A 16389-nucleotide genomic window follows, 5' to 3' on the forward strand; every position below is an offset into this window, starting at 1 on the left:
TTATGTATAACACTACTTCTTGACTCTTCATCTTGCAGTGAAAACCCAAGAAACGATGTAGCATCTTTATACTACAAGGACCCCATGCTCACCGCCTGCTCACTATTCAGTTACCATGACAACCTAGAGGTCGGTGGTCATCCTCTCGGCGCAGAGCAAGACGTCTTCAAAGGCTGGAAGGAAAATGGAGAGATCCGATTTGTACATCCAAGCTCGGAGTGATCGGTTTGAGCCAGCTTGGACCATCTCTTACCCCATGTTTGTTGTCTCATGCTAAGTGCATAGCGGCAGACTGGATAGCAGATAGTACAAGCCAACGTTTCAACAAGCATTCAGATTGTGACTCATGTTCACAAAGCATAGTCACCAATAAAAAATGTTGTCACGGCAACCTGACACATGTCTCCAAAACATGGTCAGTCATACTTTGTGTTTTGTGGTTGTAAATTGGTGCAGAAAGCACACTTGCAAACCAGAACACAAGTGAGCATAAGGCTCGGCAAGGCAGGTGAGACAGTGACTCACACCCAGATAGTGTAGTCACAGAATGTCTTCTTGCCAGGGATGGCTCGTGTTTCAAAAACACAGTCTCGATTGAAAGAGTTTTGTGACAGTGGCTCGTGTTCACATAGCACAGTCATGTCCATACTTGCTTTTGTGCAGAAACGTACATGTAGTATGAATAGCCATGTGACCACATGGAGAAAGGCTTTTAGCACTCATGAGAACGTACCATCAGTAGGATTTGTGTAGTGCTACACAGGTCAAGCTATAGATCAGAAGAATTTTATATTTTTAGACAAAAGGAATATTTTTATGGTTTTATTTCCACCAAAGATGACGTTGGTAGAGATCCGAAGACAAGAAATTGTTGACTCTCTGCAAGAAGGCTGTTATTGCCATTGACAATATATAGTTCTAAGAGCCTTCTTCCAGACAAGGAGTTAAGCAGTTAGTGCTTGTCTGGTATGTTTGATAGTGTGGGACCAAGCGTGTTCCTAGTAAAGTACAGTGTATGGTAATGTTAGGTTCAAGTGAAGATGATTGGTTCAGAGTAAAGTTCACATACCAAAGGTCAACAGTCACGTCAAGTGGAATGCTAGACCTTGTCTTATAAAGAGTTACAATTGATTAGGATTAATCGTAAGTCTTCCAGTCGATCGCAAACTTCTCAACTTCTATGTCTTTAGTACACAGTTGTGATTGATATCAAGTAAGTTGCAATTGATTTGAATCGATGGGAACTCTTTATTTAGACGGCACTGGTCTTATCAAGATAAGATAACATCCCAAAAAGGAAACAACAAAAGAAATCAGCATTTTATACCAGTGAATTGTGGTATGGAGAGCCATACAAAATGGCTGCCCTCTGCTGGAAGTTGGTCAGTTGTGTACATAAACAGATGTATGTACACCGCTTGAATCTCCCAAATCGTTGTACTATTTCTGCAATTATTAACAGTATCCTGAGTGTGCTTTTCCAGTAATTATAAAAACAACTCGTGTAGATACTTGTGATTGCTTCTTCTTTTTTTCCCCCTTTTTTTTCCACCAGTGCCAATTAATGATGTGTTTACAGTGACAGTAATCATGTGTAGTCTAGATGATGTGTCCAAGTGTAGAAGGCACTTAATTCAAGAACAGCTTCATTTTGTAATCCAACTACTTTTAAAGATTTAACCATGAATATTTTTGAGAATTCTAGCTTGTAATTCTCCTTAGAACTGTGTCTATCCTGTATCCTTTTTGAAGAAGGAACAACTGCTATGCAACCTGTACAAATCATATGTTGGACAATCATTAATTTCCAGCGTTTCATTGCTTGTATTCCCTGTATGTATCTTGAACAGAGCAAGTCTGTTGGATTCAATTCTTCCATATTGTAGGTTTATAAGTGCAACATTGAAGATGCCATTTTACTTGTAGTGTTGTAGTGGACAGACATCAAATCCTTACACGGATCTGATTGAATCCTTCCCTGTCAATTAAAATAATATATTGAAGTATTCAATACCTTTCAGTATATTAATAGGAATACTTGCCATATTTTTGCTCAGTATTAATCCTGTGATCTCGTGGCTGGTACATAGTCACAGGTTAAGATACTTGTGGGAAGTTTTAATTGATCTAAAGAACAAGCTTTCCTCTGGTGATAAAGAAAAATACACATTTGTTTGTTGTGTAGTCATATACATGTCGTGGGAATATTGTTTTAGGTGGTACTGATTAGATAATATAAAGTGTAGTAGAAAATGTGTGGCATTTGTTCACGATGGAAGTACCCTGTGTAATATTCAACCACATTTCCATTATTGTTATCTCATTACTGTACCCTTCACACTTGCTACACATGTTGAATTCACCTGCTCCGTTATTGGTCATTATATAATTAGAGTTTTAGCTTCAACTATCGTTCTATTATGTTGTCTAGTAGCTAGCACAATATAACCTTGCACATATCTTATACTATGGCCCGGGTAGCCACTAAATTCCCACTGCTTTCCTCTCCTCAACATCATTATATCTGTGACTTCATGTAAAGATACATAATCACTGTGTATACCAAAGAGAGCAGTTCAGAAATAATAGATTCCACAAGGGTATTATTATAGTTGTTGCCATCAAAGCAATACAAGTTATGTGTGTATAAGACACTAAAAAAGAGGTATTAACGTATCAATGTGCTTTCGTAATCAACGGTGTATGTTATTCAACAGAGATTTATTGCCTTAATAAATAAGAGTTTTATATTTTTATGCTACTTTGAAGTACTCATGATGTGAATGCATAGACTCAAAGCAGCTGATTAAGCCAAAGAGGTATTGCAAGTTTATGTGACAAATGTATAACCACTGTCACATTTAACATTAAAATAACCAGGGCTTATGATTAGTCACAGTATATATCTGTGTGAATGTTGTTTGTCAAATATGTCCTATATTGATTTGTTCCAATTACTGTTAATGAATGTCTACAAATCTATAACTGTTCACCAAAATGCCTCCAATTTGTGTATTCATGAGTGTATGTAGTTCAACAATGTTCAGTTGTGTGACATTGTTTAACAAAGACCCTTTCACTGACAAGTCAGTACAGGTTTATAGTCTTTCTATTAGAATATCACACAGAGACCAATGCTCAATCTTTTAAAAATGTTCTTCAAAAAACTGTACACAATGCTCCTCCAACAAAAATATTGTTTGAAAATGGGCGGTACATCGCTGTGCCATGAATTCATGTATGTTCATGTTTGTGCGTGGTAAATGAAAACTTACAACAAAAAGGGGGAATCGTTGATGCATGTCTTCAATTTTGGAAATTTGCTTTTACTGAATTAGATCTATGCATGGCAGAACCTTATTTCCAAACATAATTGAGGTTGTGAAATATTAGTACTTGGACAATGATATGATAAGTATTCCGTTTAGGTTATTTCCACAAATCGTGTGTTTGTAGGAACAGCCAGTGTTTACATGCGTGGAAACAATATGCAGTTTAATGAGGCAAATAATGAATGTATTTTGGGATAATTGTTCTGTATATGGAAGTAGGAAATACTTCTACCCCCAGGCACATGTGTATAAAGGGAGTTAGATGAATATGTCTTCAAAAAGATTAGATGTAAGTTGTATTTTTTTCTAAGATCTGGAAGGGTTCAATGTATTTTTTTCTCTTAAGGTTTTGCCAAAACACCACATGTATCATTAAACATTGTGTGGGTACAATATATATATTATACATATTTTTGAGAGCATAGTTTGATTAACTTTCAGTGAGATAGATGAGAAATCATCCAGAGCTTCCGGTGTGAGAATATGTCGGTGAACTTAAATGTTTATATGATTTGTGCACAGAATAGTTACGTGTACCTTGGTATGTAGATTAAGTGTGCTGTAAAATTACCTCGTGGGCAATGGTGTATTGATATTCACTGTAAACTGAAATGTGTTGCATCATTATTATAATGGACTTCTTTTGTTACTATGTGGTTGTGTTTGTAATAAACCCTGGTCCTCTTCATCTGAGCAATTATCTCATTTAGGCTCTGCTATTTGGTACATTGTAAAATTCAAATGCTCTAATATTATATACTTAAATATATTGAAAAATCCACGTATTATCCACATACTTGTTTCTGAGACCATTTTAGATGCCTTGAAATTATGTGTTTTGATATTGTAGTAGATATCCTATGAAAATGTGGAAGATACATTGTGATCCACATATTTTGTTTCCCAGACCAATTTACAGTAGATACCTTGAAAACATATGTTTCAATATAACAGTACCAGTATATGTATCCTAAAAATATGTGACCAAGATATGATTTTGTTATCCACATATTTTGACTCCCAGGGACACAGACCAGATTAGATACCTTGACAAGTTGAAATATGTTTGGTTTGTATTCATTATTCACGCACCATGTGTCAAAACCTTGTACCAATAATGTATTATGACATTACCGGTACAAACAAATGTTAATACCCTCATTATTCCTCAGTCTTAGATTCCATACCAGTACGTTAAAGTGACCTTGTGTTTATTGACAGAGTTGCAATGCCATATGGTATATTTATCTGTTACCTTAAAATTATTAGCTGATCAACTGCAATGGTGTCGAAATCGAGAAGATATCACACCAACTCAGGGACAATCTGTCAAGTGTTTAGTTGAAATATGTTATAAACCTTGTAGAACCATGATCACCATTTACTTTTAAAGTTGTGTAGTATTCAGTAGATAATAACCACATTATTTCTCAGTTTCAGATTCCATACATACGTTGAGTGACCTTGTGTTTGTTGACAGGGAGTTGCAATGTCATATCTGTTATCTAAAGATTATAAGCTGATTAACTGCAATGGTGTCGAAATCGAGAAGATCTCACACCAACTCAGGGACAGTCTTTCAAATTTCAGAGTTGAAATACTGGTATTTTGTAAACCTTGTAGAACCCCCTATGTTCACCTTTACCTTTAAGTTGTGTAGTATTGAATAAGTAACTCAGCTTGGTTTTGTGTGTTTATACTCAGTTTTACACCCATTTTGTTTGTACTGAAATATTCATCAGGTGATGATAGCTGCGATTTTTTGCTGGAATTCTCAAGTGCATTTCCATCACAGCATTGCACAGCATCGGGTCGAGATGATCCACGCTACTCAGGGATCTTCTTGGAAATGCTCTTGATACCTTCTTCCAATTTGTGTACTCGGTCAGTTGTATGTAGCTCAATATTTGATTATTTACTCAGTGCTCAAAATACCTTTAGGCTGTTTTGTTTTAGTAGTATTATTTGCGAGTTTGTCTGGTGCTAAAAATGTGACCTTCTCCATTAGAATCCTAAGGAAATTCATTACGTTCAAGTCTGTATGTCTGATAAGAGTTACTCAAGGAAACATTGAATGGTTCTTTCAGACAGTGTTCTGTACATAAAGGTTTCCTTTCATCCTGCTCCCTATTAGAGTATTATTGCTCAAAGGAAACAAAAGAAAGGGCGGTCTTTATATACAGGTCATTGCTCAAGCATGTTTGATTCTTTGTTTAAAGGGTACATTCATTTTGCCAAATGTGTAATATATAACTCTCCTTGTGTGTGGATTTATTCAAGGGGCCTGTACTTCTATGTACTGCATCCTTTCTGAAACATTGTAGGAATGGGGCAATGAGAAAACCAGTGTGTTTATAGTAGCTGAATCTTTGGTTAGAACATTCCTTTAGTAGAGTTTAGACAAAGAGGCTTACAATGTAGGCTTTATTATTGTATGTTTCATGTGCATTATTAATATGTAAAGAATTTTTTTTTAGAAACGTCAGATAAATATTGCACAGTGTAACAGATGAATGAATCTTAAATTGTATTTCATTGCAAAAAATAACACAAATGTACCTCTTTCGAATCGTCTATTTTTCTTTAGCCATTCTATTAAGGTCTTTTTTGTTGTAATGGTTTTGTTCGTTTCACTAAGGAATTTACTTTATATGTAAATTGTTTATTTATTTATTTTTCTTGTTGACATAATATAGTATTAGTAACATTAGATAGAGAAAGTCTTGTTAAATTATAGGTGCCAAAGTTGCAAAGAGGCAAATGACATGTAGACCAAACATAGCATAGAAATAATTACTGACAACTATTGTTGTAAATAATTGCAATTAGTTATGATAACAGTACATGACCAGACTGAAGAGTGCTGTTTTGTGGGTCATTTCACACTGCAGCATTTCTTCATAAAATGGGGGTTGTACACCGCACCCATGTTGTAATATATATGTGTGTATATTTTGCTTAGACGTAGTCACAGGAGCTGTGCTCTGTGTTATATTCATAAAAGTGAGGCTAGTGTACATACTCAGTTGTGTTTGCTAGAAAGAAAGACACTTTTACAAAGGTGAAAATCTGGGTGGCAGGTTACCGTAGCTACAATGAGCTACCATTGTTGGCTCTCTATACTCCACCCCAGTTACCATGGATATTTTGATTTAGTTTCCTTTCTTCAATTGCACTTCATTTAAGCTGAAGCATGGTACCTAAAGTGGTAATGGGAACTTATTCTGTGATTGCAAATTGGGCAATATCAGCCATTTTTGATTTGCTGATGAAACATCTTATTTGGAATGATTAACACCACCCAGGTTTTCACTTTCAATGAAAAGATTTTGCTTTGTTAGTGTTTGTAATTTGTGTAAATATGATTTGGTTGAGAAATATTCATTGGTGAAGGACGGACAGGTTGGGTGATTTTTTATCACTCGATTTACATTATTACAACATTATTATGAAAGGTTATAGTCCTGTATTTACATCAGTGTACAATACGTGTTAACACCCATAGTAATTGTACAGTGTTAAATGAAAAACTTTCATACATTTTATGCAAGCATTTTGCAAAGTTTTAAAAAGATGTGAAACAAATATAGTACCTGCCATTTTGTTGTGAAACAATTATCAGCCTGCATTCACAAATCTTTGCCATGAATAATACGCACCACTTCATTAAAATGCCATGTAGGTACTGTACATGCACTTGAAATGATCAAATACATGTGCATTCATGCCGTTTCTTAATGGTATGTACATAAGGAGAAATCAACATTTATTAGCCGCAACGTAACTAAATTCTCATTTCCTCCATGCCAATATACATGTATATACATCCTATGCACCATTTTCACAAACTTCCTTCCTCGTGCTCTGCCTTACCCTGAATTATACATGTTGTGATTACGGAGCATTATTGTGCTCATCTGTACTTCAAGCTTCGTGTTTTCTCACATCCCTCTCTCTCTATTTCCCCCATATGTCTGAATTATAGTTGTTCCTATTTTAATTATTTTAATTGAATATCTTCAAATTATTTCTTATGGATCTCCTGCCATGTACCTGTACCTGCATATTGTACTTATATTGCAGTCCTTTCTCTCTCTCTCTCTCTTCTCTTATCTCTCTTCTCTTATCTCTCTTTCTCTTGTCTCTCTTTCTGTCTTTCTTTCCCCCACTCTCCACTAAATCACACCCTCCATACATGTCTTCTTTAATTTCTCCTTTTCCCCTTTGAGAAGTTTTCTGCAGACCTTCTAGTGAAGTTTTTAAATTGTAATCAACAATAGTACCCCTCTAATTTGAAAATAGTGCAACAACTATACATTCATACATGTATTCTTTAGGTGTTGAGATATGTATGCACTTAATCTGTTGTCAAAATATGATATGGAACAAACATGTTTAGCTTATTTTGCAGCTTTGATATTCTGAGCTAATTATGCTTATCACAAGCACTGAAATCAATAAATAGTTTTGAAAGTGAAAATGTTGGTATGCTCCTTGGTTCTCATTCGTCTGGTGTGTATATATACCCGTGTACAGGGCAGCATTTCACAAAACCATTGTAAGTACAAGTTCACAGATATCCCATATTCCCATTGATAGGTGTGTATTGAAGTATTTAACGGGATGTTATTCCCAATTGTTACTGCATACACAACAATTATTCTATTTTTAGTTTTTTAGTTTTTTATTATTTATTCCAAAATTCTTACCACAATAAAGATAAATACAATATAAAGTCAATATTTACTGATTGGCATATAATGTTTGTTTTCAAGATTCTGCAGCATTAAATTCATATTTCTTGGAGGTGAAATGGTTTATCCTACAAAATATCCACACAAAAAATGTTAATCGTTATGCAAACATTGCTTACACTTACAAGGTAAAAACAGTATAAAACTAATATATAATAATAATATGGCAAATATAAGAATACTACACATTAAAAGTAGTAACAAGCAAAAAAGGGGACAATCTAATAATTCCAATTAACAGCGGAAAAACATCAAATCACTTAAAAGGCATTAAAATATCACCAAAAAGATTAGAAGAGGAGAAGAGATATATTAGGAAATTGGTAGGGAGGGAGAGAGAGAAATAAGCTATGTCGAGAGTAGTATGGTAGGCATTGTATCACACAGGATTAAACAAATTGTCCTTGAACATACGTTTAAAGACATCAATAGATTAAGCATTTTGAAGAGCAAAAGGTAAACTATTCCAGATTTTACCACCAGCGTATCTAAAACAATCTTAAAGCGTTCAAGAGTAGGCTTGGGTAAAACAACATTCAATGTATTGGCAAGTCTAGTGTTAAAACCAGAAATAAAACACATAAATACATGTACATGTATGTGGACACTGCATGGAATCACCCAGTATCCAGTGTTTCTATTCTATTTACCAAACTATAAAATATCTAAGAATAAAATTCTTCAAGATTGTTGGCTTGTCCAGCAAGTAAAACAATAGCTCACAACTTCTAATAGTCAATAAACTTGTGATTTAAAACAAAAATTAATAAAATTAACAAATGGTTTTGGAAGCTCAGAAGCTCAGAAATGTATACTGTATGTACATGTATAAAGAAGAATAATCAAGGTTTACTTGTAGTTTACAATAATTAAAAAAAAGATCCTTATCAATATGATAGATAGATAGATAAATTGATCTTATTAAAATCTTCGTGTCTGGCAGTTAAAAACTGAAATGAACATGAACTGCAATAAAAAAAATTTCCAAAGAACATTAACATAATAATATGAGATACCAATAGGTTACCCTGCAATGCATTGAAATCCAGTCAAAAGGAAATACCAACAAGCTTTAACACTCGCCCGCCGAGGGACACTGCACTTCAATAGTCAGAACGCGGACTGCACACATCGGCCGCTGCTAGGTTGGACAAGCTATAATGTTTGTCCAGCCCAGCAACGACTAATGCACGCAATCCGCACCCCGACCACCTTAGACACAATGACCCTTGGCAGGCGAATGGGATCATTCATCTCCAGGCACTCCACAAAGACGTGCATTTAATCGGAATACATTACGAAAAATGGTATTTGATTATAACATAAAATATATAAATCTGTTAGTATTTTTTAAAAGACAAAATGTTAACATTTATATAGCTCATACTTATTAGGGGACAAATACATTATATTTAGATAAGAATAAGAATATTATAATAAGAATTACATTAGCACTGCGAAAATTTTACCCTGAAATCTTGGGTATCACCATAGCTACCAAAGTAACTTCTGTATCAATCACCAAGACATGTTTTGCTCTTTATGTAAATGCTGTTTTATGTCACAATATATTCCAAGTATGAGCTCCAAATATCACTTTTACAAAGATAATACTATAAGTAAATATAAAAACGACTTGTTGAGTAGACGAGTTGATGCACAAGAACATGCTTGCTAAAAAATATAGGGCGAACACGGAATCCGAGTCCGACATGAAGTTTTATGTTATTTTCATAACAGGTAGATTTCAGGTTTGAGGTCGAGGTAGACTTTATGCATTCTTTCTACAGTCAAACCTGTCTATATCGACCCCCGAAGGGAATACAAAAAGTGGCCTTTGTAGACAGGTTCCTTTAATACATGATTCAATGAGAAACCATGCATTTTCAAGGGAAACAACAAATGTGGCCTTTGTAGACAGGTGGTCACTAAAGCAGGTTTGACTGTATTACACCAGTTATTTATTTCAGTTTACTGGTGAAAGGTATTTCTGCCAATGCCATCATGAGCAAAAGAGTCTTGAGAAGAGGGTATCGTGGGTGTTCTGATAGATGTCAACTAATGGGAAGGATATGCAGCTCTCCTCAACACTCCGATTAAGGTTTCTGTAAAGGAGATCAGAAGACATAAACATACATTTAAAGACAACTGTACAATTAATCATTTTATAGCTGATGAAAGAAATCAATGACATAATTCCTTAAAAAGACATGGCATACATTAATATGTTTTGAAGTTCTGACACAGCTCCTTTAGTCCTCATGACTCTCAATTCAGCTCTGTACAATTTTGATGTCCTTGAGCTATACATGTCACTGTATTATAGAGTAGGATGTCACTATTTTTCTTTCTGCATGGCTCATTAATGCCAACATATCTTTTTTGACATTTTAATAATCATTCTACTGAATGGCTCATAGATTTCTCCATGCACATTTTCACTGGCATTACCAATCAATTTTAAATTCATTTGAGGCTTGACTTTCAATTCAGCTCTGTACACTTTTGATGTCCTTGAGCTATACATGTCACTGTATTATACAGTAGGATGTCACTATTTTTCTTTCTGCATGGATCATTAATGCCGACATATCATTTCTGACATTTTAATAATCATTCTACTGAATGGCTCATAGATTTCTTCATGCACATTTTCACTGGCATAACCAATCAATTTATTTGAAGTCAAATGAATTTGCTTAAGTCTCACCTGTCTACAATGTTAGCAATGTTCTTCTGATGTTCATACTGAGTCCTTTGGGCCTTGTGGAAGAATCAATTAAAACATACAACATGATTATAATATGACTGATACTGGCATCAACAATCTTCGCAATTATCAATCATAATCAAAATATATGGAGATAATTTCAAACAAATATTTGGAACCCTTATTCCCCCCCCCCCCTTCTCTCTCTTGTGGTTCCCCAATACCCATTCCCTCACCAACTAGTTCACCCTCTCATTTTCTGAAACACTTGCTCTGATTCTTTCTCTCTCTCTCTCTCTCTTTCTCTCTCTCTCTCTCTCTCTCCCTCCCTCCCTCCCTCCCTCCCTCCCTCCCTCCCTCCCTCCCTCCCTCCCTCCCTCCCTCCCTCCCTCCCTCCCTCCCTCCCTCCCTCCCTCCCTCCCTCCCTCCCTCCCTCCCTCCCTCCCTCCCTCCCTCCCTCCCTCCCTCTCACTCTGTTACGCATCTTTCTCTCTGTGTACAGTTGCTATTTTAAAAAGAATAGGCTTTCAAAGAGCATGTAACTCACTTGGGAATTACTAAAGTTTTAGAAATTTAGTATATCGTCGCTGTTTTCACGAAGTGACGGTAGTGAAAAAAAATTGCATTCACTTTGCGTTACGATTTTCCTCACTACCGTCACTTCGTGAAAACAAGGACGATATGTGCAAAATTCTAATCACTACCATTCACATTTACTGTTCGCAATGAAGTTTCAAGTGTATAAATCTATTAAGTCGTCTAATGCCTCAGTCACACCTTTGCATACTTGGCTTGCGTATCAAGAATTACCATTGCTTTACAACAGAAAATCATTTCTTGATCTCAAGAAATAGGAATAAATGTTAAAACGGCTTGCCATAAATACGCAGCAATGTGCAATCCAAATACGCAAAGGTGTGACTGAGGCATAAAGGTACCAACTTTAATTAACTTGTCTTGTAGTACACAAACATTGAAAAATACATTATAACTGTGGACTTCTCACCTGCATAGGTCCAATGTGTCCTAGTTTAACCACGCTGACGCAAAGGATCTTGAGTAGATTGAAGATGAACACTTCTAAACAGTCTCTGAGAGGGATATCTAAATAGGCACACAGACAGCCAAACATAACAGCCTGATGACCCTTCATTCCTGGTTTACTGATGGAATTCTGAGAAAGTAAACAGATTGAGTCAAGAAATAAAATTTGTATGAATGTATTGCATATCCAGCTAATATGCTGTCAAATGTACAAAATAAAGTGAAATATCAATTGCAAATGTAATACCACAAGTTGAGAATTCCATTAGGAAAGCCTCGGATAGGACCTTACATGCTATCACGCCCTGGTATTCTTCATACGGATGGGGAGGGGGTGGAAGAGGGTAAAAACCCGAAGCTTCCAGTACTGGTGCCATAAAAAAACGCTTTAAGCTTGCAAGAAGTCCTTGAATCCAATACAGCCAAGTCCCGACTTATATTTCTTGTCGATTTCTGATGAATTGTTACTTGAAAGCAATTTAAGTTACACAAAAATGGGAGGAGAGGTTTTTCCTATAGTTCCCTAATCTTGGTGTCATAATAGACACTGCATGATTTGATTTGTTGAATTTTTCAATACTGAGGCAACACCAATTTAACCCTTTGTCTACTGGAACCAGGTGGCCACTGTATTAAGCCTATGGAAATGAATGAATTCAGTAGTCAATGGATTTATTTTTCTACAAAACTTACCTTTGAAGTTTCCAAACTTTGTGTTTACAACAACGCCACAACAAATTATATACATAATAAATTCTGCATGCCTTTTAGAACACAGACAGAAATCAATCAGTCATTAATTACTGGGGGGTTCAATTTTGTTTTCTTCTTCTTCAAATGATGAATTCATACACAACAGAGCAAGCAGTATTCTGTCTACATTTAAACAAATTGTATTGTTGTATAAATCATCACTGACTTACCATAAGGCTTTTGATCCTCTGATCAGGAAATGTTTCACTAGATGTCAAAATCAGGGATCTTCCCTAAGAATACAGAGAGAGAAGAGAATACACCATCATTAGCCTTCTAATCTGTGTACTTGTAAGGTCTCACAATAATGCCAACATCAATAATGGTCATGGGTTCAACTCTTGTTTATTTTAATCTTTCCATCAGAGAAAAAATCTGCCTTGCCACTTTCAAAAGATCCCTTAAAACATGAGTTTCGTCCCTAACTTTTAGAATGTGATGTGCATGTACCTTTTTCAGGAGTACATATTTTATGGTTCTACTTGAACTCTGTGATTTTCTAATCACTATGGTATTTTTTGCTTTTTAATAGCACTCCTAAATAATTAATATTATCATTATTATTATTAGATCACAGAAAATAAGTCAATCTATACATACTACCATTTTCAATTTTAATCATGGATACGTTTTCAAGGATTTTCAGAGTGACAATTGCTCTACAGTAGTTTTACACACTCTTATTAATGCCATTATAGGCCCTAAATAAAACTATAAATAAAGAACAAAATTTTAAAAGCGCTTGAACTATTCATAAATGTACAGTTTACATAATATATGTATAGTTTTAATACTGTAACATTGATTAATTCTTATGTTTTCTACCCTATGATATACATACCTGTTGTGAGCTCGCCCTGCTAGCTACATGGTTGGTCATACACGCATCACAGTAACGATCCAACGAGATGATCGCTGTCATATTTTCACTCTTCTCATATCCAGCTTTCACGAACGGCAGATTGAATGATCCTGATATTAAGATGAGCATCACATTATAAATAAAGATAATATTTTAAAGGATTAGAAAGAAACTGTGCACAGGGCATATTGTTCTAATCATATTTGTAGCCAATGGTTCAGGATAATGGTCTCAAAATATTGTTGATTTTTGTTTATCTGTAAGATCTATAATCTTGAATCAACATATTGTAACATTATAGACTTGTGTCTATGGTTCGACAGAGACATCAAAGAGAAAGTGGATAAAATCTGGCACTGAAAACTGAAATCCAAGTAGTGCAAAAAAAATGCTCTTGAACAAATAAAGATATGCCATCTGATATACATTAGTGGGAATTTGAGCAAAAATTGACTTTCATAATCATGGTTTGAAGCACACAGGGTTTGAAAGTTTTCTTTCACCCTCTATCTATATTTTACAGAACTGAGTAATATATGTGTGCAAACATCTTCCTCCATCAAATTTACAAGTATGTGTCATTGTTTGAGAAATTACTGTACAAAAAATGAACACAATTCATGTCTTTTGTCATTGCAGATTATTTTTATCTTTGTAGTTAGTACAAGTACATAACTAATCCTATTGTTGTCAAGTTACCTGCATTTTCCATAACTGCAATGATGAGGTTCTTGAAGGATTCCTGGTCGTAAATATGACCTTTTTTCATGGCTGCTTCAAAGCCTGCACTGTGTGAAAATGCACCCGTTGGAAAGCCTGCAAGAAAGAGAAAAAAAACAGTTCTTGGTCAATCACTTTCTGTCATCTATTTTTAATGCTAAAGATGAAAGCCCATTTATAAGTCAGACAAATTGTTCTAGTACCCCAAGGTAGTCAGCAAGTAAACTCTATGTGAAACTTTAGGAGGCACGATGGCTCAGTGGTAGAGCAGTGGTCTCAATAACTGGGAGGGCCTGGGTTCAAATTATAGAAACCAAGTTCAAATGTGCTAGTGTCGTTTAGTAAGGTATTAATCATTAAGTCCTTCAGAGAGGATGTATAGCTGTAAGTCCTCTGGTTACTTTAATACTTACATGTACAAGCATCACATGCTTTCTGAGCAGTGAGGTCAAAGTAACAAACCAATTACCACCCAACTTCATTAGCTGAGCTTAAAACTATGTCAGTCATAGCTGGCTGTATCAGGAGCATTAATGGGCTGGTATTCAATTCAATACTTAAGTTTGAAATATGAGTATTTTACTTAGCCTTCGGCTCAGATGAAATACTTAGCCAATTTGTGTATTCAGTTCTAACTTTTGGCTAAGTATTTTACTCTAAATTTAAGACAGCTCCCTATAGCTACCAGACTTAAGCCAATTATTTAGTTGAGGCCTTGATTGGCAGCACTTATTGCGATGCATTAATTGCGCATTACTTGTGATTGACCGTGTGATGTGTCAATGCTTATTAATTAGTAAGTATTTTACTTAGATTTTTATCTACATATGTAAAAGTCTAAAAGGCCATTTGAATACAAGATAAGTAAAGTTCTTAGCCGAGTAGTTTACTTGGTAAATTTCTTACTTATTCTAAGTATTGAATTGGACACCGGCCCAGGGCCTTATAGAGGGCAGTAAACTGCACTGTAGTCTCATCTCACAGGTTGGATAATTTGTTACATACAAAATACAAAAATACAAAATGTGCCGGCCTGTTAATTTCTGCTTCTTTATTAATATATTATTATCATTATTATTTCTAATTGTTATTATCATTATTATTATTATCATTATATTTTCATTATCATTAAATATCATCATTTTTATCATTATTATCATCATCATGACATCATAATTATTATTATCATTAATATCATCATCACATTCACATCATTAACATCATCATCATCATCATGACATTATTATTATTATCATTTTTATTAATTATAACATGTATATTCATCATTCATTTTAATTATTATAATTCTTCTTCTTCTTCCTCGTTAAATGCTACGTATACTTCATATGCAACAAAAATTACATTTCCTGATCATCAAACATGATAACATCAGATCATGATTCTACCCCTGTCCTGGTGAACAAGATTGGGACTAGAATCTTGATTATTATGTACAGGCTCATCAGGAATATATGATAAATTACAGCCTTAAACATATCAAAGCTGTCTGTTCTCGCGTTTCTCGGACATACTCCAGCTACCACTACCATAACTCCAGAGAGCTCCGACGCGTCGCTCCCTGGAGTTACCACTGCCAACTAGGGCTTAGGATCTAAATATGACCCTCCAATCGTGACATATATTTTATCTATCATAACAACTTGCCAGAATCTGCTATCTGAAGAACTGAGATCAAACTCGAAATTCTCTGCTCCTTAGCCATCTTGAAAAACTGCATTACCAAGTAGGCGCATGCACAACGACTTCTAGCTCTTCACTTGATCGAAATTATGGCCGAATAATGGCTTTTGCAAATGTGATGGTCGGCAGTGCAGTCCATAATATGCCAGCTAGCTGTGCGTGCATGCACATTATCCACTGACCTCTCTGCGTGACCGAGATAAAGATTTACCTTGATCTTTTGTATCTACGAGTGCGTGACGTCATACGAATAAGGTCTATTGGCGAAGCGCAAGGTTATGGAGGATTAATGTGCTCGTTACTCATTGTTTGTTAGTCATTTAATGTTAGAGCTGGTTGGAATTAAAATCATAAAGTTTTGGTGTCAATTTATAGAGTGATAAATAATGTGTCTTATGTTCATTATGACACTAATTAATACCAAAATATATATAAATAATCACAAACGCAATTTAAATGATTTTTTTCCACTTTCATAGAAGTTAGTCTTTTTCTTTTTGTAAAATCATAGTA

General features: G+C 35.1%; 2 protein-coding genes across 2 annotated transcripts in view; one reads left to right on the top strand and one right to left on the bottom strand.

The window, feature by feature from the left end:
• LOC100891500 (alpha-N-acetyl-neuraminyl-2,3-beta-galactosyl-1,3-N-acetyl-galactosaminide alpha-2,6-sialyltransferase) overlaps positions 1-7812 on the top strand; it is a 37077-nt gene extending 29265 nt beyond the window's left edge. The window contains exon 7 of the mRNA XM_003723598.3: positions 39-7812. Within this exon, the coding sequence (XP_003723646.1) occupies positions 39-222 (184 nt within the window). The 3' untranslated portion in view covers positions 223-7812. The remainder of the gene's footprint in view (positions 1-38) is intronic.
• Positions 7813-9946: 2134 nt separating this feature from the next.
• On the bottom strand, positions 9947-16056 carry LOC581951 (urease accessory protein F). Its single transcript, XM_781928.4, has 7 exons — positions 15841-16056; positions 14155-14271; positions 13435-13565; positions 12764-12826; positions 11803-11970; positions 10797-10849; positions 9947-10191 (listed from the first exon to the last, which is right to left on the bottom strand). The coding sequence occupies exons 1-7, from the start codon at positions 15911-15913 to the stop codon at positions 10089-10091; spliced, it is 708 nt and encodes a 235-aa protein (XP_787021.3). The 5' UTR covers positions 15914-16056; the 3' UTR covers positions 9947-10088.
• Positions 16057-16389: the final 333 nt, after the last annotated feature.

The sequence above is a fragment of the Strongylocentrotus purpuratus genome, unplaced genomic scaffold, assembly GCF_000002235.5.
Source record: "Strongylocentrotus purpuratus isolate Spur 01 unplaced genomic scaffold, Spur_5.0 spur5_scaffold_14, whole genome shotgun sequence".
Classification (NCBI taxonomy): domain Eukaryota; kingdom Metazoa; phylum Echinodermata; class Echinoidea; order Camarodonta; family Strongylocentrotidae; genus Strongylocentrotus; species Strongylocentrotus purpuratus.

Excerpts from the sequence above, each read along its gene's own strand:
- LOC581951 (XM_781928.4), bottom strand. The coding sequence starts at position 15,913 with ATGCAGTTTTTCAAGATGGCTAAGGAGCAGAGAATTTCGAGTTTGATC. Across the intron at positions 11,971-12,763 it reads AGAGGATCAAAAGCCTTATG|AATTCCATCAGTAAACCAGG; the intron begins GTAAGTCAGTGA and ends TTACTTTCTCAG. Across the intron at positions 10,850-11,802 it reads GACACATTGGACCTATGCAG|GCCCAAAGGACTCAGTATGA; the intron begins GTGAGAAGTCCA and ends TTCTTCCACAAG.